Source organism: Schistocerca piceifrons, chromosome 10, assembly GCF_021461385.2.
Source record: "Schistocerca piceifrons isolate TAMUIC-IGC-003096 chromosome 10, iqSchPice1.1, whole genome shotgun sequence".
Taxonomy (NCBI): domain Eukaryota; kingdom Metazoa; phylum Arthropoda; class Insecta; order Orthoptera; family Acrididae; genus Schistocerca; species Schistocerca piceifrons.
In genome coordinates, this window is record NC_060147.1 from 2,275,499 (window position 1) to 2,302,068 (window position 26,570).

The 26,570-nt window shown below is 39.3% G+C and overlaps 1 protein-coding gene across 3 annotated transcripts in view; it reads right to left on the reverse strand.

The window, feature by feature from the left end:
* Nucleotides 1–26,570, reverse strand: part of LOC124719065 (F-box/LRR-repeat protein 7-like) — a 153,633-nt gene that overhangs the window by 3,647 nt on the left and 123,416 nt on the right. For 2 of the 3 annotated variants that reach the window (XM_047244746.1, XM_047244745.1), the window contains one exon: nt 22,550–22,774. The exons of the other annotated variant lie outside the window; for it this stretch is intronic. In XM_047244746.1, the coding sequence (XP_047100702.1) occupies nt 22,550–22,774 (225 nt within the window). The remainder of the gene's footprint in view (nt 1–22,549; nt 22,775–26,570) is intronic. 3 annotated transcript variants of the gene reach the window in all.

The following is a 26,570-nucleotide window of genomic DNA, read 5'->3' on the forward strand; positions in this document are numbered from 1 at the left end:
TAATTTAATAACGAAAATGACACTTTGAAATGTTTGACTCCTTTCACGAAACATTACTTCAATATTAAAATTCCATTGAAACTGAGGAAATTTGGAGGGGAAAAAAAATAAAAAATAAAAATGCACAAGCTGCCGGATAATGAAAGGTAAGTTGCTCGAGGGATCCAGTAACACAATGAAATACATTTGGACAGTTGGAAAAATGAAGAAAAGAGCAGCATACTAAAAACGAAAGTAAATTATGGGGTTCTCTCTCCTTGAAGCGACCTCACTCACTTCGGAGAGATCCCCACCATTCACCATACTTTTCATGTCAACTGATTACTATTATGTAGTAATAGGCACTGGTAGGTCGACAAACAGATTTATTATCCCAGTTATGAATCGGTTTAACTTCCAACCGTCGATAACTTCTTACGACCGATAACGAGAACAGACTCTCATTACGGTTCCGAGTCAAATTTGGTTCTGCGTTATACACAGATCTCCTCGGTTACCGAGTCCCACCGTCACAGAACTTCGCCACGGATGGAGCTCCGTGGCATGCCACACTGCTCTGCAGACTCTGAGCTTTCACCTGCTCTAATGTCACGGGCAGCCATCTCGTGTCCCCAGAATATCTCCGATATAAATCACTGCACCGATCCGAAAAGAACCCAACTTTCTTTTATCTGTAACTATTATTACTTCAACCTAGCCTTTTGTAGCTCAATTTGCAGCCTTATACTTAATTCTATAAACAGCAGTAATCACCATCTCCCACTGACTACCCTGCACAATTACATCATTACAGGTGACATCAAATCTTAAGAAAATAGCATAAACAACTGTTTCAGTGAAGTACCTGACAACCTCATAACAATGAACTGCCATAGAACCACTACGTTTCAAGCTTCATATACAGCCATTGTGCACCAATGTTTCTCCATACAACATCAGACACAAGGATGGCGACAGTGGTGAAAACACTGAAAAATAAACTCACATGGAACTGATAACATATCAAACCTAAATGAAGTTCGAGCAGGCAAAATACATTACAGAACCCATCATAATTTGATCCTATCCATCACAGCTACTGAAGCTTCGAATCTGAATAAAATAGATGCTTGGTACCGATTCTGAGGCCTGTTGTTACATGCCTAAGTTAGTTACATGTTCCATAGCTCATGCGAATGATTCTTTTATCAAAATGATGTGGTACTAGTCAGTTTACAGGATATGTATACATGATCAGTGTTAACATTAAGGAACAAGTAATTTTATTCCTACTCGTGCAACTATATTTAATACCAAGGCTCTCTCTCTCTCTCTCTCTCTCTCTCTCTCTCTCTCTCCCCCCCCCCCCTCTGTCCGTCCATCCATCCGCCCCCCCCCCCCCCCCCCAAATCAGTTTTCATGTTGAAATTCTTCAATGGAGTAAGGAGAGTTGTCCAGGAGACATGATTTTAGATTTAAAACTTGCTTTGCTACCAGTTAGGCATTTTATGTTATTGGGCAAATGATCAAAAATGTTTATTGCTGCATACTGAACTCCTCACTGAGCTGCTGAGAGCTTTCCCTCATGAATTGGGACAAGCATGTAATGGCATTTGTGGGGAAGGCGGATAGTCGTCTTCGGTTCGTTGGTAGAATTTTGGTAAGATGTGGTTCATCTGTAAAGGAGACCGCTTATAAAACACTGATACAACCTATTCTTGAGTACTGCTCGAGCGTTTGGGATCCCTATCAGGTCAGATTGAGGGAGGACATAGAAGCAATTCAGAGGCGGGTTGCTACATTTATTACTGGTAGGTTTGATCATCACTTGAGTGTTACGGAAATGCTTCAGGCACTCAGGTGGGAGTCTCTGGAGGAAAGGAGATGTTCTTTTCGTGAATCGCTACTGAGGAAATTTAGAGAACCTGCATTTGAGGCTGCCTGCAGTACAATTTTACTGCCGCCAACTTATATTTTGCGGAAAGACCACAAAGATAAGATGAGAGAGATTAGGGCTTGTACAGAGGCATATAGGCAGTCATTTTTTCCCTCATTCTGTTTGGGAGTGGAACAGGGAGAGAAGATGCTAGCTATGGTACGAGGTACCCTCTGCCACGGACCATATGGTAGATCGTGGATTACGTATGTATATGTAGATGTAGATGTAGTGTTGTAGGTATGTACATCACTGTTTTTCTCGAACTGTGATGGATTATTTATGATGAATTTCATTAGCAAATATATGTATTGTGACAATACCTAGCTCCTTGAAGAGGTGTCCTTATGATGTGTGCACTACATATTATTCTTGATGGTAGCTTTTATGTAATCAATACTTTCTTTCTAAGTGACGAGTTATACTAGAAAATTGTTCTGTATGACATTATTGACTGGAAATATGCAAAATATGTCATGATTAGCAGATTCAGAAGGATTTAGGTTGTAGATGGGAGATGAGGCTTGCACAGGATAGAGTAGCATGGAGAGCTGCATCAAACCAGTCTCAGGACTGAAGACAACAACATGTCATGAGGCTGACACATTTGTTTCCAAGATTAGCAATTATACAAAGAGAAAAGCAGCTGAACTGGATTGTTTGAGAAGCTCAGAAGTATGCTTCTTCCAGTTCAAGTTTTCATCACTTTGGGGGGTTCTACCCTACTGACTCTCTTCTGCTCATTTGCTACATCAATTGTTGGTATGACCATTTGTAGTACAGAACTGAATATAGTGTGTGTTCTTCTCCAAAATTTAGGGACAGTCCATTTTCAGAGAACCACTTAATAATTCTTCACAGAATCTCGTTTACAAACTCTTCTGTTGCTTTCTCTCTAACGGAATTTATTACGACACTAATATCGTCTGCAAAAATACCAATTTTGCTTGTTGAATGTTAAGTGGAAGGTCATTCACATATACAAGGAATAGGAGTGGACTCAAAAACCTTGTGAGGCTCTCTCTCTGTAATTTTACCCCAATCACTAAAATTTTCTACCTTTCTGACATTGTCTGAATTATTCAGCACAACCTTTTGCATTCTGTTTATCAAACCAAATGCACATAAATGCATCAATTCCGTAAAATGTGAGTTTTTTAAGAGAGTATCATGACCTGCACAATGTAAGGCCTTTGAGAGATCACAAAAATAACAAGAGATGATATATTAATACAGGGTGCACATAAAGTCCGGGAACACTTTCATTTTTTTATCACACAAGAACTAAACATTGTACAGATGTCATACATATTGCATGTTGGAGGGAGACTCTGAAAGCTGCCTTTTTTTTTTTAATACAAACATTCAATATGCAAACCACGAGTGACCCAGCAAACATCAGTACGGTAATTGAATTCTTGCCATACTTGTCCCAGCATGGCATCGTCGACTGTGGCAGTCGCTACCCATTCTCTCTAAAAAGTCACACGGAGTGAGATCTAGTGATCGAGGGGAGGCCATTTTATAAACTCCCACACACAGAAAGCTCGATCCGCACCTGAACTCACCATGTTTGCGACTAGCACCGACTATCGACAAATTACCAAACTGAGCTGTGGCAGTATACATGAAAAAAAAAAACTTCGAGGGTTTCTCTCCAAAATGACATACGTGTGATATCTGTACAATGATTGGTTCTTGTGCAATAAATAATTGAAATTGTTCCCGGATTTTATGTACACCCTGTATTTATGGCTTGTGCTATTTGACGAGTGAATGTATAAATATCTTTCTTTGTCCAGCAGTCTTTCTGGAATCCAAACTGTGATATGCTAAGTGCATTGTTTCCACTTAAGTATGCAACTACTTTTGAGTAAATTACTTTTTCAAATATTTTGGAAAAAGATGTCAGTAAGGAACTGGAAGACAATTGTTTAAGTCCGTTGTGTCACCTTTCTTATGAAGTGGTTTAATAATTGCATATTTTAACCTGTCTGGAAAAATTCATTGTGCCAGTGATGCATTGCGTATATCACCAGGGATATTACTTATTTAGCTGGAACAACTTTTCAGAATTCTGTTTGAAATACCATTAACACCACGAGAGCTTTTTTTCAGAATTTTCATAATTTCAGTAAAGGATGTTGGTGCTACTTCTAGTTGCTTAAAGTTTTATGGAATGACATTTTCAACATATCCTCTTGCTTCTTCAACTGAACCTTTTAATCCTACATTTGCTGCTATGTATAAAAAGTGGTTGCTAATAGTACTTGCAACTTATGAATTATCAGTCACAACATTTACACTTAGTTTAATTGTTATGGAATCTTGTACACTCACTGGCTGCCCTGTCTCCTGTTTAACAATGCCTCATATAATTTCATTAGTTTCAGTATTTATTTTCGTCAGGACATGCACACTTCTGGACATTTTAATGACTTTCCAATCTATAGTATTTTTGTAGTATTCAAACTGAATCTTGGCATATTCTGGCCTTTACTTAAATTTCCCTCTTCTTTGTACATGACATTTTAATCCCCTTAGCTATCCACTGCTTACTTGTTTTTTAATGGACCTTTTGGATAATTTTTTTGAAAAGTAACTTTCAAACACTGACACAGATTACTATGGAATAAACTCAATTTGACATTAGCATATCTTTCTGAATTTACCTCATCCCATGCACCCCTTTTAACTTACTCTTATTCTGTTTTCATTTATGCCTCACTGCTTTTTATGAATCTGCCTTCAGGTAGTAAGGTGCGTTACTGTTTATTTTCATTATGTCTTACTATTTTGCTGCATGAGTTGGAAAATTCACTACTGAAACACTCAAATAATAATTCTAGTTCATTTTTCCTGTACATATCTTTTAAGAAATTACTTCAAAATCTCCACAAATTACAAACTGTTCCTTCTTGTTTGACAGGTAGCTCAATAATGCATATAGATTTCTTATAGATAGCAGAACATATCCTAGAAGGGATCTGTACTGTTACAATTATCAGAAATATTTTGCAGTAACAACTCCCAAGCACATGCTTCTAGGTTCTGTTCCATACAAAAGCTATTTGTTTCAATATTTTCGACTGTGTCAGACTTTTACATGTGTTGCAACTCCTCCTCCTCCTCCTCCTCCTCCTCTTTCCATGTTAACTCTACACAAAATGATGCAAGCCCATAATCCTGATATGTAAGTTCTCCATCCCTGTAGTTACATGGCATTCAGGGAGGCACATATTGTCTATTCCTTCCGAATTTTCCACATCATCTAGGCAGACAATAAGCTTATCTATTTTGTTTTTCAATCCTCTAATGTTCTGATGAAACAAATTTTATTTTTCTGGAATGTGTTAAACGTTTTATGGTCTTGTACTACTATAATTTCTTTCCATACTCTCTGTCTGTAACCAAAACTAAAAAATGTGCCCCTTTAATTACAGTAATCACAGGGATTTTGTTTTGTGCGGTTGTTGTCCCCCTTACACTTTCTGGAAGGTGCTCAGCGGCTGGTCACATCACTGCAAAATTTTGACAAAAATCACATGTGTGTGTGCACGCTGTTGCTGCTCCTATTTTCTCTAGGCCGCCTTTAATGCTACATTCTAAATTGTTGGCCAGACTGTTTCCTGCTCCTCTTACAATAAGTACCTTGTCCTCGCTGTAAAAATCTCTACACAAGACCATTATGTTCTCTGTCACCTGGCTAAGCTTGGCACTTTGCTTCCTGACGCTTATGACTTGGTATTCTATGTCTAGAATTTCTTGTCGCAATTGGCCTACACTTCTCTCATGACTGTTCCCTAGCAGCAAGACTCTCTCCTTTCTACAAGACTTTTTTACTGATCTAGCTATGAAGTCATTCCTACAAGTCTGCTGCATGCTATTAATTCAAATAGTGGTTGAGGCTCTTCTCCTATTTTAGGTAACACGTCAAACTGATTGCTAACCAGAAGCTGAAATGCAATTTCTGAGGTTTTCTCCTTTTGCCTATTACTCGTCATCTTCTCCCAGTTCTCTCTGTCTCCTTCCCCCTTCAACCTGTCTAATTCAAAATATGCCATCTGTAATTCTGCCAGGAGGGCAAAAAAACTTTTTCCCCTGCTCCACAATTTTCTTGTCTTGACTACAAAATATATAGCTCCATGGAAGAAAATTATCTGACACTTTTTGCTTTCCCACTGTATTCTCCCCATTGGAACAACAACCCACAGTCCTGGCACATTTCTCCCACACCAAATATTCTTCCATTAGCTATCTTTTAAGTGACTGGAGAATTCTAGATGGGAAAATTAATATCATAATTTGGAATTAACAGATGATACTGCTGGTTACAGAGGAAAATCCCACATGAATGGAAGAGAGAGATCAAAATTAATGCAGCAATTGCATAAGTATATGTTTGGTAGAGAGTTCATATAAGATATACACCAGAATGGTCTCCTTGAAGTCTTCAGTGTTGTGTTTGAACCCGTTAACAATTCAAAGCCTCTACTATTAGGTGAGTTATATGTAATTCTAAATTATTTACATTCTACTACAACTTTCCATTACCATTTTACATGATGGGCATATAGCTTCACAGACCAACTTGGAGGATTGAGAATAACCCCATAATCTCATTTTCGTGATGAAAGACACACAAAAATACAATAATAATGATCAAAACTAATATAATGATCACAACTGGCTCCAAAATAGCCAAGTAAATCAGGGTGTTGGACAAGGTTGAGAAACTGAAAATTTTTAATTCACCCTGGTTTACAAATAACATACAAAACACAAATAATCACTTGGTTATGCTGTGCAGGATCACACTGATTCCTGGCTAAGATTGTCAAAGATGTGGGGGATCTTAAGGGAGTTGTGCGAGTAAGAGAGTTAACTGAAGTAAATTCGTACATTCTTTGGCGTGTTCAGGTCAATCTGTGAGGCCGTCAGCCAGACGAGGTGGTTGTCACAGTATGTTAGGTTTAGTGCTGGAACAAAGTCTGAGAAATATTGAGTGAGAGGATATGGTTCATGTTACAGCTATATGAAAGCTGGTATTAGTGAGAGTGTCCAGTCTGGGTCCGACACTCTAGCAATGACCAATGTACAAGTTCTCTCTCGTGTTCCCTATTGGCTAATCACAGCAGTGCATAGTTGTTAGTCTGTCAGCACACTGCACCGGAACAACCAACCTTTGCTGAAGTGATGAACAATGCAGACGAAAATTTGGAATAAAAATAAAAATTTGTAATATCCATAGACTTGTCGAGGCAGCCTGCTCAATTCAGTGACAAGTTACTTGTACATCATCAGGAAGAAAAATTGCAAACTGCTGTCTACAAGCTGAGCTTACCGAATCATAAATACGACTATCTCTATTGATACGGTAAAAGTAATGGCATTTAGAGGAGTCTACCATGTAAGACCAAAAAACTGTCATTTACAGATAATAGAACAAGCAAAAAGTTTTAATAAGTTTGAGAATTAAATAAGTTATCTACAAGATAGAGGTGTAAATAAAAATATTGTAAAATTCCAATATATTTTTTGTACTGTCAATAAAACTTTAAATTTCACAATCATATGGCAGTTCCTGCACTTTTCTATGGCAGTCAGACCTGGACACTTATCAAAGAGAGAAATTAGATTCAAGTGTCTGAAATGAGGTATCTACGAGCTGTGAAAGGTTATACAAAATTAGACAAAAATAAAAACGTCCATTACAAAAAGAGTTAACAGTTGACTCTAAGAACGGAAGGACTGTGTGGAAACAGTGCCAGAGTGGTGAAGACCACTAAAAGCCATGAAGTATGAACCACATAGAAAAAAAAGTCTTGGAAGACAGGAGAAGAGATGACTCGAAGAAGGCCAACCCATGAACATGGAAGAGAGATCATGCCTAAACCTTTAAAGTGATGAACAAGATGATGATGATGATGATGATGATGGTTATTATTATTACTTCTTTCCTTTCTCAGACGTTATGTCTGGTTAAAAACGGAAAGTGACGCGGACCTTGATCAAGCATGACTTCCTTTTAACTGTACGGTATATGTTACATTGCAGTTAAGAACTTTCGGGTAATTGAACATGTATCAATAATTACAGATTACTGTAGTTCTATATATAAGTTTGGATGCAGCTGTATTGCGTTGATGTACTGGTGGATGTGGTATGACTCCTTTAGTTGATAAGTATAATTGGTATAATGTCAACTTTATTCTGATGCCATATGTCCTTGACTTCCTCAGCCGGTTGGATGTATTTTTCAATTTTTTCTCATGTTTTCTTCTGTATATTTGTTGTATTGGGTATGGATATTTAGATTAGTTAATTTCTTCTTTTTATTGGTGAGTATGATGTCAGGTTTGTTATGTGGTGTTGTTTTATCTGTTATAATGGTTCTGTTCCAGTATAATTTGTATTCATCATTCTCCAGTACATTTTGTGGTGCATACTTGTATGTGGGAGCGTGTTGTTTTATTAGTTTATGTTGTATGGCAAGTTGTTGATGTATTATTTTTGCTACATTGTCATGTCTACTGGTGTATTCTGTATTTGCAAGTTTGTACATTCGCTTGTGATTTGATCTACTGTTTCTATTTGTTGTTTGCAAAGTCTGCATTTATCTGTTGTGGTATTGGATCTTCAATAATATGCTTGCTGTAATATCTGGTGTTTATTGTTTGATCATGTATTGCAATCATGAATCCTTCCGTCTCACTGTATATATTGCCTTTTCTTAGCCATGTGTTGGCTGCGTCTTGATCGATGTGTGGCTGTGTCAGATGATACGGGTGCTTGCCACGCAGCGTTTTCTTTTTCCAATTTACTTTCTTCGTATCTGTTGATGTTATGTGATGTGATCTAAAGGGTTGTAGAAGTGGTTATGAAATTGCAAAGGTGTAGCTGATGTATTTATATGAGTGATTGCTTTGTGTATTTTGCTAGTTTCTGCTCGTTCTATAAAGAGTTTTCTTAAATTGTCTACCTGTCCATAATGTAGGTTTTTTATGTCTATAAATCCGCTTCCTCCTCCCTTTCTGCTTAATGTGAATCTTTCTGTTGCTGAATGTATGTGATATGGTCTATATTTGTGGCATTGTGATCATGTAAGTGTATTGAGTGCTTCTAGGTCTGCGTTACTCCATTTCAATACTCCAAATGAGTAGGTCAATATTGGTATAGCATAAGTATTTATAGCTTTTGTCTTGTTTCTTGCTGTCAATTCTGTTTTCAGTATTTTTGTTAGTCTTTGCCTATATTTTTCTTTTACTTCTTCTTTTAATATTTGTATTATCTTTTCCTATTTTTTGCCTGTATCCTAGATATTTATAGGCATCTGTTTTTTCCATCGCTTCTATGCAGTCGCTCAGGTTATCCAATATGTAATCTTCTTGTTTAGTGTGTTTTCCCTTGACTATGCTATTTTTCTTACATTTGTCTGTTCTAAAAGCCATATTTATATCATTGCTGAATACTTCTGTTATCTTTAGTAATTGGTTGAGGTGTTGATTTGTTGCTGCCAGTAGTTTTAGATCATCCATGTATAGCAAATGTGTGATTTTGTGTTGGTATGTTCCAGTAATATTGTATCCATAATTTGTATTATTTAGCATGTTGGATAGTGGGTTCAGAGCAAGGCAGAACCAGAAAGGACTTAATGAGTCTCCTTGGTATATTCCAAACTTAATCTGTATTGGCTGTGATGTGATATTATTTGATTTGGTTTGGATATTAAGTGTGGTTTTCCAATTTTTCATTACTATGTTTAGGAACTGTTTCAATTTAGGATCTACTTTGTATATTTCCAATATTTGTAGTAACCATGAGTGGGGCACACTATCAAAAGCTTTTTGGTAATCAATGTATGCGTAGTGTAGCGACCTTTGTTTAGTTTTAGCTTGATATGTCACCTCTGCATCTATTATCAGTTGCTCTTTACATCCTCGTGCTCCTTTGCAGCAGACTTTTTGTTCTTCATTTATAATTTTGTTCTGTGTTGTATGTGTCATTAATTTCTGTGTAATGACTGAAGTTAATATTTTGTATATTGTTGGTAGGCATGTTATGGGGCGATATTTTGCCGGGTTTGCTGTGTCTGCTTGATATTTAGGTTTCAGATAAGTTATTCTTTGTGTAAGTGTATCAGGGACTGTGTATGGGTCTGCAATGTAACTGTTAAATAATTTATAATAGAGGGAAACATTCCACATAGGAAATATATATCTAAAAACAAAGATGATGTGACTTACCAAATGAAAGTGCTGGCAGGTCGACAGACACAAACAAACACAAACATACACACAAAATTCAAGCTTTCGCAACAAACTGTTGCCTCATCAGGAAAGAGGGAAGGAGAGGGAAAGACGAAAGGAAGTGGGTTTTAAGGGAGAGGGTAAGGAGTCATTCCAATCCCGGGAGCGGAAAGACTTACCTTAGGGGGAAAAAAGGACGGGTATACACTCGCACACACACACACATATCCATCCACACATATACAGACACAAGCAGACATATTTAAATATGTCTGCTTGTGTCTGTATATGTGTGGATGGATATGTGTGTGTGTGTGTGCGAGTGTATACCCGTCCTTTTTTCCCCCTAAGGTAAGTCTTTCCGCTCCCGGGATTGGAATGACTCCTTACCCTCTCCCTTAAAACCCACTTCCTTTCGTCTTTCCCTCTCCTTCCCTCTTTCCTGATGAGGCAACAGTTTGTTGCGAAAGCTTGAATTTTGTGTGTATGTTTGTGTTTGTTTGTGTCTGTCGACCTGCCAGCACTTTCATTTGGTAAGTCACATCATCTTTGTTTTTAGATATATGTTAAATAATTTAGTTAGATGTGAATGTGTTGAGGTGAACTTCTTTAGCCAGAAATTTGCTATTTTATCTTTTCCAGGGGCTTTCCAATTGTGCGTAGAATTAATTGCTCGGGTGACTTCATGTTGCAAATTATCTGTTCAGGCATTTGTGGTATCATCTTGTATGTGTCTGTTTCTGCTTGTATCCACCGTGCATGTCTGTTATATTGTACCAGGTTTGACCGTATGTTGCTCCAGAAGTGTTCCATGTCTGTTATGTTTGATGGATTGTCTATTTTAATGTGTGTGTTATCTATTGTCTGGTAAAATTTCTTTTGGTTTGTGTTGAGTGTTTGGTTTTGTTCCCTTCTATTTTCACTTTTTTTGTATTTTCTAAATCGTTTGGCCAATGCTTGTAATTTCTGCTTCTTCTCATCTATTTTCATCTATCGCTTCCTGTTGTGAGATTTTACGTAACCTTTTCCGTTTATTTGTCTGATATTTTATTTCTTATAAATTGCTTTAGCTGTCCGATGTGTTTTCTCAATTTTTCTATTCTGATCTGTAGCTTGTGTTGCCATGCTGGTTTTGTGAGTTTCTTCTGTGTGTTGGTTGGTTCTGATCTCTGCCTAGTGTGTATATTTAGTGTAGTGAGTGCTCCTACATAAACCAGTAGTTGTAACTCTTCCATAGTTGTATTTTCATTTATTTTGTTGTGTATGATTGTGTTGATAGTTGTTGTTGTTGTTGTTGTTTCGACTTTTGGGTTATTTGGTGGTCTATGCAAGAATGGTCTAATGTCTGTATTTGTGTCTTTGTATTCTATATATGTCAGCTGAAATTTTTCTTCCATATCTAACATGTGTGTCACTTCGTGTTCTATTTGTGCTTGTTCTGGTGGCTGTCTTAAGATTTCGCTTTCCTCTGATTGTTTAATTGATGCGTGTTGTTCTTTGTTTGTTTGCTCTGGGATGTTCGAGTCCATTACTGTATTTTCTTCTTCTTCTTCTTCTTCTTCTTCTGATTGCACATTATTTGGTTCCCGTATTTGTTGAACTTGTTGTTTGATGTTTTCTAATTCTGACTGGGGTATCCTGTTATTTTTGATTATTACACGGATCTGATCAGCTAGTCATTGTTCTGTTAATTATTATTATTTCTTTCCTTTCTCAGACATTATGTCTGGTTAAAAATGGAAAGTGACATGGACCTTGATCAAGCGTGACTTCCTTTCAACTGTATGCTATATGTTACATTGCATTTAGGAACTTTCGGGTAATTGAACATGTATCAATAGTTACAGATTTCTGTAGCTGTATTGTGTTGATGTACTGGTGGCTATTGTGTGGTATGACTCCTGTAGTTGATAGTATAATTGGTATAATGTCAACTTTATCCTGATGCCACATGTCCTTGACTTCCTCAGCCAGTTGGATATATTTTTCAACTTTTTCTCCTGTTTTCTTTTGTATATTTGTTGTATTGGGTATGGATATTTTGATTAGTTGTGTTAATTTCTTCTTTTTATTGGTGAGTATGATGTCAGGTTTGTTATGTGGTGTTGTTTTACCTGTTATAATGGTTCTGTTCCAGTATAATTTGTATTCATCATTCTCCAGTACATTTTGTGGTGCATACTTGTATGTGGGAACATGTTGTTTTATAAGTTTATGTTGTAAGGCAAGCTGTTGATGTATTATTTTTGCTACATTGTCATGTCTTCTGGGATATTCTGTATTTGCTAGTATTGTATATCCGCTTGTGATGTGATCTACTGTTTCTATTTGTTGTTTGCAAAGTCTGCATTTATCTGTTGTGGTATTGGGATCTTTAATAATATGCTTGCTGTAATATCTGGTGTTTATTGTTTGATCCTGTGTTGCAAACATGAATCCTTCCGTCTCACTGTATATATTGCCTTTTCTTAGCCAGGTGTTGGATGCGTCTTGATCGATGTGTGGCTGTGTTAGATGATACGGGTGCTTCCCATGTAGTGTTTTCTTTTTCCAATTTACTTTCTTCGTATCTGTTGATGTTATGTGATGCGATCTAAAGGGTTGTAGAAGTGGTTATGAAATTGCTGTGGTGTAGGCGATGTATTTATATGAGTGATTGCTTTGTGTATGTTGCTAGTTTCTGCTCGTTCTATAAAGAATTTTCTTAAATTGTCTACCTGTCCATAATGTAGGTTTTTTATGTTGATAAATCCCCTTCCTCCTTCCTTTCTGCTTAATGTGTATTATTATTATTATTATTATTATTATTATTATTGTTATTAAGTTGTGTTACTGAGTAACAGTCGATAGTCGCGAAACTGCAGAGCTACGATTCTAGTTTTTGCCAGAAGACTCTCGAAGGGGTTTACGTGGTGGGCACCCTGCCCTACAAAGACTGACTGGACCTGTTACAAAATCAAAGGCACTGCTGAACACAATATATGACATCCATGTTCTACTCTAGTGCCCTATAAAAGCATAGGTGGATGGCACAATCTGTATTTCGAGAGATACGACTAAGAAAGTGGAGAGCACTGAGCTTCTGCATGCAACTTGTTTTAAGCTGACAGGTTGCATCTACTCTAAGAGAAGAGTTCAAAGGCAGTCTACTTTGTGGCGATAGTTTTCTAAGTAGAGCTTCCGGTCTGCATGGACCGTGCTGTGGTAACAAAAATGCACAATCTGGGCCCAAGAATGGCCCTCTGCACAGCTCCTCAGTGTTGAGTCTCAGCTAAGGCCCCGGACTCACTGCTGTACCACATGTAGCAGTCATCAGTATAGAGAGTGGGATTAACCACTGCACCTACAGATTCCCAAATTCATAAGAAAAAATGTAATGTTGACACCGAGCCCAAAGTGATCCTGTTTTCCTGCTTCTGAATGGAACAAACCCTATACATTCGAGAATATAGGTCAGCTGTAGAGTGTGGTCCAGATACAGTGACACCGCATATGTTATAAATTTAATGCAAGTGGGGGGGGATTGATAAAATGCAGGTAGTAGTAGCTGAGAAGGGAGAGAGGCACGGTCATACGCTATCCCCAACATTATTCAATGTGTATAATGGGCAGGTTATGATGGAAACCGAAGAAAAATTTGGAAAGGGATCAAGTTCAGGGAGAAGAAATAAAAAGTATCATGTTTGCTGGTGACATTGTAATACTCAAGTTAAAAACTTCAGCATATAATGTGCTGAACAAGCATCGTACAAAGCTATTATACGAATGTGTACTACATGCAACTATACAATATCACACTAAAGAAAAAGTTTAAATATACCGTGTCTGTACGAGACTCAGGTTCAACAAAAACAAAAATGTACCAGTAATTACCATATCGTGAAACAACAGTACAACAAAAATGAGACTGGTGCTACACATGAAGGAATAAACAACCAACTACGTAGTAAACAGTAAAACATAAAATCTAACGTTAGAACATACTGCAGGTAATAAAATCACAGCCAAACTTGAAAAGATCATCATTACATCGTGTTACTTGTTGATAGTAAAATAAAATATTTGTGAGTTCAGTAGGACGGACTGCACTACTACCCATTTGTAGCCACACTGCACGCACTCGCACAGACCGAAGCAAAGTTGACAGAAGACCTGGCAGATTGTGTGTGAGTGTGTTATAAAAATTGACATATAAAAAAACAAAGGGTAACAGTTAAAATTGTGTAGAAAGAACAATGTCAATTAAAAATATTTAAAGAAGTCTAATTACATGAAAAAAGAGGTAAAATAATCCTGTCAGTGTTAGTTACAAGAAGAATGTGAAACAGAAATATGCCACATTGCCACAACATAAAAAATGATTTAAAAATCATTATATTGCTAACAGTCATACTAAAAAATTAAATTACCAGCTACAGCAAGAAGACATCCGATACAGACGGGGCACCACCTCACGTGAACCGAAGGCGATCTGGATTGCAGGTGTACGCGCAGATGCAGCCAGAATGGTGGAAGGCAGCAATTGAAGCGCACAGTTCTCAAGACTAAATATTGTAGTCTGTCACGAATATAGCTTCCCCAGAAAGTTCTACAGTTCATCAAAAATATTATAAAAAAACACTATTTAGTCACATTAAAGTGAGCACCTGTCAAAAGCCCGAATAACCGCCTTCCGCAGCACGGACCACTGCGAGATGTTCAGGGAGAGAGAGTCGGTCGGGTTCTGGAAGGTACCGAGAGGGATACGGAGCCGTGCTGACTCGAGTGCTGAGGCCAGTTACATTAGGTTTGTCAGTCGGGGATCCACGGTACGAACAGCTCAGTCGAGGTGGTCCCACAGATTTCCAATCGGGTTTCAATCCAGAAGTTCGAGGCCAGGGTAGTACGATCGACACATCCCGATGCTCTATAAACTACGCACGTACACTGACAGCTGCGACGTGCCACAGTGCCGAGGAAAAACAAATTGCGTGTATGGGTGGACACGGTCCCCCAAGGATAGATGCGTACTTGTGATGATCCACTGTGCCTTCCAGATCACCCAGCAAATGCCACAAAAACATTTCACCAGGCCATAACACTCCCTCCTCTAGCCTCGACTCTTCCACTGTTCCAAAGGCCACCTGTCTGATGGAGCCACTTGCCCCCACTCAGTGGACATCAAGTTGCAGTACTGGCACGTCAATTCCAGGCTCCATCACCGACGAACAACACGGCGCGGGTGCACGAACTAGACACCTCGGTTCATTTGGGTGGTCAGCTGCTGAACAGTTGCATGTCTGTTCGATCGTAAACGTCTCCGCAGCTGTCTTACTGGAAATCTGTGGGACCACCTCGATCGAGCTGTTCGTACCGTGGATCCCCGACTGAGAAACCTAATGTAACTGGCCACAGCACTGGAGTCAGCACGGCCCCGTCATCTTTGACCGACGGTGCACCACAGGTGCTTTTGGAAAGCATCAGTGCACCACAGTGGCATGCGAACAGCCTTACAAACATAGCCATTTTGGAAATGCTTCTACTCTTAGCCTGAAAAACCACAATCGTGCTCCTTTGGACGTCAGATAAAGTGCCACGTCAGACGAGTTTGCACTTGCGCATAATGACTGCCGTCGGCTGCAGGACGGAATGACGACCGTGAAAATCTGTCCGGACTGGGACTCGAACGTGGATTTCCCACTTATCGCAAGTGGTCGCCTTAACATGTGGCTACCTGTGCACGACTCACGGCCAGACCCAAATCTCCGTATGTGGTCTGCTCGATGAAAATGGAAAAAAAGCTAGATTTACTTGAAGAACTGGAGATCAGCTTTTGTATGAAGAGTATTAAATGAGCAGAAGGAGTTCAATCAGATTATTTCTTCAGTATTTTTGAGTAACTGTTATAGAATGTTTCTATAAGTTACATTCATGATAGGTCACAACATTTCAACCCAAGAATTGTATGCTTCTACTCCTGCCTTCTGCCATTTGGCTACGCCTGCGCAGCATACAACTGCGAGCCAGATCACCTTCACGATACGTGAGATGGCACCCCGTCTGCATCAGCTGTCTTCTCGGCGTACCTGTTAACCCTTTTGCTGCTTTGGACATATATACACATCCTGCCACACCATTTTTAAGGTACAGTGGACTTGTATATGTGTGCTCTTTGGGTATTCTTACAGTGCAATGGATATCTGTGAGCATCCTGAGTTGCTGACCTCTCATTGTTGCAGAGAAGTTACTTCCCTACCTCAGTGAATAAAAAAGATTTGAGTATATTTCATACAACATATGTGCCTCGTTGTGTGCTATCATTTGCACAAAAAACTCTTTTTAATATCTTGAATAGTTTATGAGATATGACAATTGTTATGACCAGACAATACATGATGTTTGAGGACACGAATGGGCACATCGAGCGTGTCTGTCCATTGGGTATAAAACCCAAGAACTCGAGAATGAAATGAGGTAATGTTCTGCTCCTAATTAATTTGCTGCAATACAATAACACATGACATATAATGAAAAGAAATTCAGTCCTTTATCAAGTGAAGATATCAGACTGTAGGATGTGCAAAAATCAAATCTTTTCACCTAATAGTTTTAAAAAAGTCTGATAAGTATTTTATATCGGCCAGAACGCCATCTGTCAGCACAGACACCAGCGTTTGGCAAGCACTACAGCCACCTTCAGCACAGAATGCCGAGAGCATGTCTGTAGCAGCAGATGGGTTAATTTCATTCTGCTATGCAATATGTTCCCCCCATGAACCATGGACCTTGCCGTTGGTGGGGTGGCTTGCGTGCCTCAGCGATACAGATGGCCATACCGTAGGTGCAACCACAACGGAGGGGTATCTGTTGAGAGGCCAGACAAACATGTGGTTCCTGAAGAGGGGCAGCAGCCTTTTCAGTAGTTGCAGGGGCAACAGTCTGGATGATCGACTGATCTGGCCTTGTAACATTAACCAAAACGGCCTTGCTGTGCTGGTACTGCGAACGGCTGAAAGCAAGGGGAAACTACAGCCGTAATTTTTCCCGAGGACACGCAGCTTTACTGTATGATTAGGTACTGGGAGATGAAAAAGCTTGCACAGGATAGAGTAGCATGGAGAGCTGCATCAAACCAGTCTCAGGACTGAAGACCACAACAACAACATGCAATATGTTGACCATATAATTTGTAAATCTTTTGTTACATTGTGGAACAGGCTACTGTGCCGTTTCACATTCTGCTTTTACCTTTCTTCTATTTAATAATGACTAGATTTGCTAGTCTTTGTTTTTTTTTATGAAATTCAATTTCTCTGTCAAGTATTTTTTAATTATTACACTGTTCTTTCTACATACAAATATGTTACCTTTTATTCTTTCTCTATGTCTGTCTATGTAACTTTATACACTATATATAAAAACAAAGATGAGGTGACTTACCGAACGAAAGCGCTGGCAGGTCGATAGACACACAAACAAACACAAACATACACACAAAATTCAAGCTTTCGCAACAAACTGTTGCCTCATCAGGAAAGAGGGAAGGAGAGGGGAAGACGAAAGGAAGTCCACTTACCAGCTCTCCTGTCAACTTTTACTTCTGCCTGTGTGAGTTCATGCAGCATTCAGTTATGTTATGGCTATGAACTGGTGGTGGTCATATTAATCCAACTGGACACACAAACATTTTACTTGCTATCAATGACCTTTTTGACTACAATTTTAATTTATCCCATGAAGCGTGGACTGCACAGTTGGTGAATTCACTTGCATGCATCAGTGGTACAAGCAGGGAAGGGTATCTGTTGAGAGGCCAGACAATTGTGGTTTTGAACATTTTTGGAAGGTGACTGCTAATAGCTGTCAAGTAATGTACGAAATGCACGTCTGACCATCAGCTGTGTTTTAATTAGTATGTTTGCCTTTAAAAGTCCTGTGCATTATACTGGAATTTATGACATGCTCTACATATGAGATGTGGCCATTATTTAAGTAATGACAGATGTGATGATGTGGCTAAAACTGTTCCAATCCTGATCTGTAAGACAGTCTGTGACTGAAACCAGTAATATTTGGGTTTTAATTAAAAAGCAGCTGTGTTCATACATGCATTTCATACAAACATGTGGTTCCTAAAGAGGGGAAACAGGAATGGCTAGAGGACAAATGTAAGGCTTTAGAAGCATATTTCCAGAGGGGAAAGACAGATACCACCCACAGGCAAATAAAAGAGATCTTTGGAGAAAAGAGAAGCAGCTGTAGAAATATCAAGAGCTAAGATTCCAAAACCAGTACTAAGCAAAGAAGTGAAAGGAAAAATAAGTATACAGATTGTCTATATAAAGGAGATGAACTTGAAGGCAATATTACAGAAGTGGAAGAGGACACCCATGAAGATGAGAAGGGAGATGTGATACTGCAAGAAGAATTTCATAGAGCAGTGAAAAAGCTAGGTCAAAACAAGGCTGCAGGTGTAGATGACATTCCATCAGAACTACTGATAGTCTTGGAAAAACTCTTCCATCTGGTGTGATAGATGTATGAGACAGGTGAAATATCCTCAGACTTCAAGAAGGATATATTAGTTCCAATCCCAAAGAAAACAGGTGCTGACAGATCTGAATATTACTGAACTATCAGTTTAATAAGTAATGGATGCAAAATGCTAACATGAATTGTTTACGGAAGAATGGATGAAGTGGTAGAAGCTAACCTTGGGGAAGATCAGTTTGGATTCTGGAGAAATGTACGAACACATGAGCCAGTACTGACCCTATGAAATATTAGAAGATGAGTTTAGGAAAGGTAAGCGTACATTTATAACATTCCTATACTTAGAGAAAGCTTTTGACAATGTCGACTGGAATACTCTTTTTCAAATTCTGAAGGTGGCAGGGGTCAAATACAGGGAGCGAAAGGCTATTTACAATTTGTAAAGAAACCAGATGGCAGTAAGAGTCGAGAGGCATGAAAGGGAAACAGTGGTAGAGTAGGGAGTGAGACATGGTTGTAGCCTATACCTAATGTTATTCAATCTGTACACCGAACATGCAATAAAGGAAACCGAAGAAAAATTTGGAGTAGGAATTAAAGTTCATGGAGAACAAATAAAAACTTTGACATTTGCTGATGACATTTTAATCTGAGAGAGAGCAAAGAACTTGGAAGAGCAGTTGAACGGAATGGACAGTGTCTTGAAAGAGAAATATAAGAGGGAGATATAAGATCAACATCAATGAAAGCACAACAAGGATAACTGAATGTAATCAAATTAAATCAGGTGACCTTTAGGCGATCAGATTAGGAAATGGGACGCTAAAAGTAGTAATTAATTTTGCTATTTGGGAAGCAAAATAATGACTGAATCAGAGAGGAAATAAAATGTAGACTGGCAATGGCAACAAAAATGTTTCTGAAGAAGAGAAATTTGTTAACACGGAATATAGATTTAAGTGTCAGGAAGTCTTTTTCTGAAGGTATTTGTCTGGAGTGTAGCCATGTATGGAAGTGAAACATGGACAATAAACAGTTTAGACAAGAAGAGAAAAGAAAGTTTTGAAATGTATGCTATAGAAGAATTCTGAATATTCAATGGGTAGATCACATAACTAATGAGGATACTGGGAAATGAAAAGAAAAGAAATTTGTGGCACAACTTGACTAAAAGAAGGGATCAGTTGATAGGACTCAGTCTGTCACAGAAAGGGATCACCAATCTGTAATGGGGGGGGGGGGGGGAAGAGGGAGAGGGGGAGAGAGGGGGAGAGAGGGGGGGGAGAGGGAGGGAGAGAGAGAGAGAGAGAGAGAGAGAGAGAGAGAGAGAGAGAGAGAGACTTAAGACTTAGTTCGAGTGTATGTCTGAGGGGGGACACGGGGATAGAGGGGAATTAATATCTTAGAGGGGGTCCAACAGATGAATACAATAAGCAGATTCAGAAGGATGGAGGTTGCAGCAGTTACTCAGAGATGAAGAGGCTTGCACAAGATAGAGTAACGTGAACAGCTGCATCAAACCAGTCTTGGAACTGAAGACCACAACAACACCATCTTATATTCTTCCTTTTGAATATTCTCACAGTTTTTAATTTTTTCCCCCTGTGTGCGACATACTGTTTGATACATTTATTCCCACAGGTGTAGAACCAGTCCAATTTTTGTTGTGCTGTTACACCCAAAATTTTTCACTGAATTTGTCTCTACTGAAAGTGCTAGTTATTGCGTGATATGGTTATGATCCGTACATCCACTTTTTGCTAAATCAGTGTCTCATATGAGTACAGTATGTGCTGTGTCTCTCCTAAAACATAGTAACCTGCAAACCTACAGCACAGTCATGTCCTGCAATTGGCCACACTCGTGATGCCCTCTGCATTCGCTCTGTTTCTACAGTATTTGATCAGTATTGAAGATTAGTTACTATCCGAAATGGCTACTAGGTTATGGTTTTCTGTTACAATGCTGTAATTAAGCTGCAGTACAATATTTATGCACTTACACTCAGATCTTCATTTGGTAGAAGTGAACCGTAAGAAATACAAAAAGTATGTATAGGAATTCAAGAAAATAGTCAATGTTTTATGCTATTTTGAGAAATAGTGATTATTTGATTAAAGTATATATTTCTTAATTAAAATGCAAGACATCGGCAGTAGCAGTACTAGTAGTTGTAGTAGTAGTACAGAAATTCCACCAACTGATAACAAGCAGCGTTGCAAAAAGAACTGATGGAAATATTATTAACAGTGTCCTTTTATGTCAGTGTCCTAATTTGATCGCGAACAAATGAATCAAAATTCAAACTTTCATTATATGACAAATGAATCAAAATTCAAACTTTCATTATATGACAGTGACAGTGAACTACGGTAGAATTTCTGTTGAATAAGCATCTACTAATATTTCAACATGAACTTTATTATCCACAGTGAAGACAGGAAGTGATTAACAGTTTCTCATGAATCAGCGCAGATATGTTGTGGATCACACACATAATGCAGTTATGTACAGTTATTCAATACTATAACTGCTGAGCATTGATGAAACACAGACATTGAACGTTACTCACTACGTGATGCAAAGCATTACTAGGGTCTGCCACCAATATTTCAATCCCAAGGAGCAGCACGTAGCTCCGCAGACAACTGACTGCCGCAGAGCTGTGATACCATTTGGGATACCAAATTGGAGAACAGCAACTGCTGCAAATTCAGAGAAGCGGCAGTAATTCCCACTGGAATTCCACTGAATGATCACTCTGTGGGTTTACAGGGACTGGGGCTACATTGTGAAACAGAATTGCCACTTGCCACATTTTGGGATGGTACCGTACCTATGAACCCTCTACAGCAATGTACTTGGTTGTATTGTCGTCTCATATGCAACTTCCTTTTCACATGCAATGCTCTTTCCCAGCAGTCTTTTAACAAATCTTTTACTTGAATTTCCATTTCAGACCAGTTTTTAGTATTACCCCTAAGAACATACGAGGGTTATTCCAAAAGTAAGGTCCGATTGATTGCCAAATTGAAACCACAGTGAACATCGGAAATGTTTTACTTGTAACAATTAGCTACACCTTTCAGCTACTTCTCTACGTAGTCGCCGTTCTGACTTAGACTTTTGTCATAGCGTTGTACCAACTTTTCAATAGCCTCATCATAGAAGGCAGCCGCCAGTGCTTTCCGCCAATTCTCCACGCTGGCCTACACCTCGTTGTCTGTGTCAAAATGTTGTCTTCAAAGACAGCGGTTCATGTGACCAGAGATGAAACTCAGGGGGAGACAATTGCGGACTGTATTGTGGGTAATCTAACATTTCCATTTGAAAACGATGCAGGAGCATCTTCATTGCCCCTGCAGAATGCGGCTGAGAATTGTCGTGAAGACGAAACAGCACGACAGTTATGTAATGTTGGCTGCATAGCTTCAGGCGAAATTTCTCACCAGGCCCTCGTACTTGGCGGCAGACACTATTTTCTAGACATCTTTACGCACTCACTGCGAGCTCAGAAATGAGAAGAGCGACGTGATGCTAACTGGGGTTATACTAGAGACACTACCCAACACATCTGTGCAAAGCTTTATCGGATTTTCATAGTCGTTTCCATTTCGCGACCGATCGGACCTTACTTTTGGAATAACCCTCGTATATGATGTGACACACTCTACATGTTCGCTATTAATCTTGTAATTAGACACTATACTGTTCTCTGTTTATGTCAGTCATTATATTACATTTATCCATATTTCACATGGGAATATAACCGCGAGAGGAGTTATTCATTTTCCGCACATGCTCTTTGAGAGGGAATGGTACGGAAAGTTGAAGTGGTTCTGTATTTATGTACCATCTGCCAAACCCAAGTGTTAACTACAGAGTAATTGTGTAGAAGTAGATTCTTCCTTACCTGAGATTGACAAGCTTTCCAGGAAACTTATCAAACGGCACTCCAGTAACACAGCAATAATCAAATATCAGGCAGTGCAAACCCGATAATTCAAGGATACTGCTAAGACCTGGTTGCAACTTCACAAAATCCATGTTTTCGAATCGCAACTTGTTAAGTCGAGGTAGCCCAACTAGGGAGGGGAACAGGGCTTCGCCAAGCCCTCTGCAACACGATAAATCCAGTCTGGAATAAACCGTAAGTGTGTTATTGTTTATCTGGTAACAAGTTGGCAGAGAAAATGTTAATGAATTTTTACTTTTGGTGGCCATCTGTGAAACCGAGCATTTTTCATGTAAATGAAAAATTATGAATGCCTTCAAGAAAAAAAACTCCAGTATAATGCAGATGGGGAAAATGATGGACATACTTGAAGTGACATGGCATGGCAGTGACGAACAGGAAAATCTTAAAGAAAATTCTAAAGCAAGGAAGGTAACTGTCTCAATCTGAAGCATGAAAGCAATTAACTAACTCCTATAAAGTGCCTAAATATCAGGTTTCTTTATTCGGAAGCCCTTGTTGACACAGTGATAAACACCAAACTGTAAATAAGCCGTTGCCTTACTATGAAAAAATTCAGCTGTACTCATTGACAGTTTTTATATATCCATAATAGCAGAAAAAGATCAATTTTGTAGGGTTTTCATTTTCTTCTGTTTTCTGCGGACATTATAGATAACTCGAGAACATTCAAAAAATTGTAGAAATGTTAGTATACTATGCTAAAATTTACTCTCAATTGCTCAAAAATACTCTCCAGCACTCTGAAATTCACTGATGTACTTGATAGAGCTTTAACTTGAAATAAAGTACTTAGCTGATAACTTCTTTATAGAACACCGAGAACGTTCCAAAACATTCAATAACATTCAAGAACGTTAAAACAAATTCAGGTACTTTCTACAACATTCGAAAACATCCGTTCACATTCGAAAATATTCATAAAAGTGTGACAACATAGATAAATTTTTTCCATTACAATATACTCTGGTACGAAAGAGATGGAAGAAGTTCTGGTGACCACCATAATGCAATAATAACCACTTCAAGCACTCATATATCCAGAAACAACAACTTGCTTATGAACTATATTTGTCGTCTTGTTATGTGGTGAGTAGATACCTAAATTTTTTGGATGTCTCAGCCCCAGTAAAACCTACATGTAGCTGACTGTGATAAAAGCATGACTCTTCCAAATTAATACAATACAACACAACATCTAATGACAGCCCCCCCCCCCCCCCCCTCCAGGTCCCGACCCCAAATAAATATATCCTGTTTTTCATTTATTGTCTCCCGATATTTTTGCTTCAGTTACATTGTTTGATAACTTTTAATGGCCATTTCTTGTTTTGAATTGTTACATTAATACTGCCAACTACATTTCTTACTGCTAGAAGGCTCTTTCAAATAATCCACATGAGTAATTTTGAACAATATCTGGAAAAAATTGTGTATTAAGTCATTTGAGCTGTTGACAGTATTACATACATCATTTGTAAGTTCAATTTGGGCAATTACAAACTCAACTGGGTGGGTGCCTTCACTAATGTGCTGGCATGTTTTAACAAAATGTTTCACTTCATCATTCAAAAGCTGAACTCTCATATTTGTTCTTAATTTTAATTTCCTCGCTAGAGGCCAAAGAAATTATTTCTTCAAACAGGCACTGATTTCATCTGCTGGAGTTGATTTTGGAAGACCTGAAAGTGTTTGCTGAAAATGTCCAGAATGTGTAGGTAATGCTCCTCCCATTTATTTCAGAATACCTCGGAGATCTAGAACATTCTCAAATCTCCTGAAGGACTCTGTTACCTTTGGGAACATTCTTGGAAATTTCTAGAAGAAACATTCTGGCCCAACTGCCAATTTGGCACTTGATTCTAAGTTGCTTCATCATCTTCCCATAATAAGTGCATTGGTGAGATGTCCTCTTTTGACACCCATATCTTTGAAATCAACCCCTGAATTTCGAAACCAAACCACGTCCACGGCTGCGGGATGGAGAACTACCATATGTCCCCACAGGGCTGTAGGGGTGTGGTGGGGATATAACAACACCCACGGACAAATGACACTTACATTTACCATGTTGTTGTGAACAAATGCCTGCTTTAGATACCCATATCTTCATAATGAACCCTTCAGTTACAAATCAAAATCTCCTTCATGGATTGGAGATGGAAGATCACCACATCATATGACCGTCACAGAGTTACGAATTTCGCTTGCAAAGTTTTTTCAACATTATATTGTATGCCGGAGGGAGGGGGGCACAGAGAGAGAGAGAGAGAGAGAGAGAGAGAGAGAGAGAGAGAGAGAGAAAATGTGTGTGTGTGTGTGAACATATTTCCTCTGTAGAGACAACCACTCTTCGCTGATATACTTCCATTCTGTTTCAGTTTTTAACTGATGTAAAGATGAAGCAATACCTGAATTGCATCCCACATCGCCTGCCACTCCACTGTTCCACAAAGTAAATGATGCAGCTAAGACCAAATTAAACATTTAAATATCTGTTACTTAAGCAACATATTTTAAGAATGGATATTTGTGCTGCAGAACAACATTTGAAACTTTTTGTCAGATTAAAACCGTGCTGTTGTCCACGGAAGATCTCTCTCCCAGAGTAGTCATTCCCACTACGTTACGGTGCGAGGTTTTACGACTTCTCCACAGGGCCATTGGGGAGTTTGACGCACTAAACTGTTAGCTAGGCGATGTGTTTTTTGGCCAGTGACTGACAGCAAAATTTTGTATTTTTTCGTAGCTTCTGGGCAGTGTGCCCGACAATGGGCATCTCCCAGTATGTCCTGCCCCCTGGCCCGCTCTACGCCAGCCATCGAACATATTCGTGTTGACTTTGCAGGGCTCTTCCCGAATTCCTATTGTCTCTCGGTTGTAGATGCATTTTCTCAGTTTCCTTACATTCTCTGGTGAGCGTGGACATCTCTGGCAGAGGTCACAATTTGTATGCGTTTTCTCTATTATCCATTCTGATAATGGGCCACAGTTCATTTCTCACGCCTTTCAATTGTTTTGTTCCCATCACGGCATTTGTCACATTACGGCACCATTATTCCGCCATCAATCGAAAGGCAAGGCAGAGCCGCTAGTGGGTACGTTCGAGTCCTAAGTGGAAAAGTTTGCTGCGGATTCTTTCCGAGCATCTATCGCTCCGTGCCTATTAAGTCGGTTTACGGCCAGCAGGCCGTGCGCTTCTCCACCTTCCGGGGCCTGCGCCACACCTACCGCGGTCAGGTTCATCCGGCCCCTTCACGTTGGGTTCACCGTGTCGGTGCGAGGGTTCGGCAACTTCCGCCTGCCACTGTCTCTGTGACGTCCGTAAGGCTGACGGGCAGACCACTTCGATCAGTCGCACTTCGGCTCACCGCCGGAAGCTACCAGTTCACGGGCGCACACCCCGTTGCCGCAGCCCCAGCCCACACGTGCTGTGGAGGCACCCCCGTCCCACGGGCTGCCTCCCCTACGTGCGGCACTCTGGGGTTACAGCTTCCCGGCACCAGCACTGGTCCATCTCCGGCTTCGGGTCTGCTGCCACAACCGGCCGTTCTGCTCCACCAGCCTCATTCGCCACCGTCATGTCGGCCACTGTCGCCGGTGGCACCAGCCTCATCTCCTCTGCACTGGGACCTGCCTGCTGGTGGCGATAGCACTCTCCTGTCTGGTGTTGTTGAGCACAATTCCTAAACTTCATCCACTTCCTGACCATCAATTCTAATGTTAAGTTTCTTGCTGTTCTTATTTCTGCTACTTTCATCTTTCTTCAGTTTACTCTCAGTCCATATTCTGTACTCATTACACTGTTCATTCCATTCATCAAATCCTGTAATTCTTCACTTTCACTGAGGATAGCAATGTCATCAGCAAATCTTAATACTGATGTCCTTTCACCTCGAATTTTAATTCCACTCTCGGACCTTTCTTTTATTCCCGTCATTGCTTCTTTGATGTATAG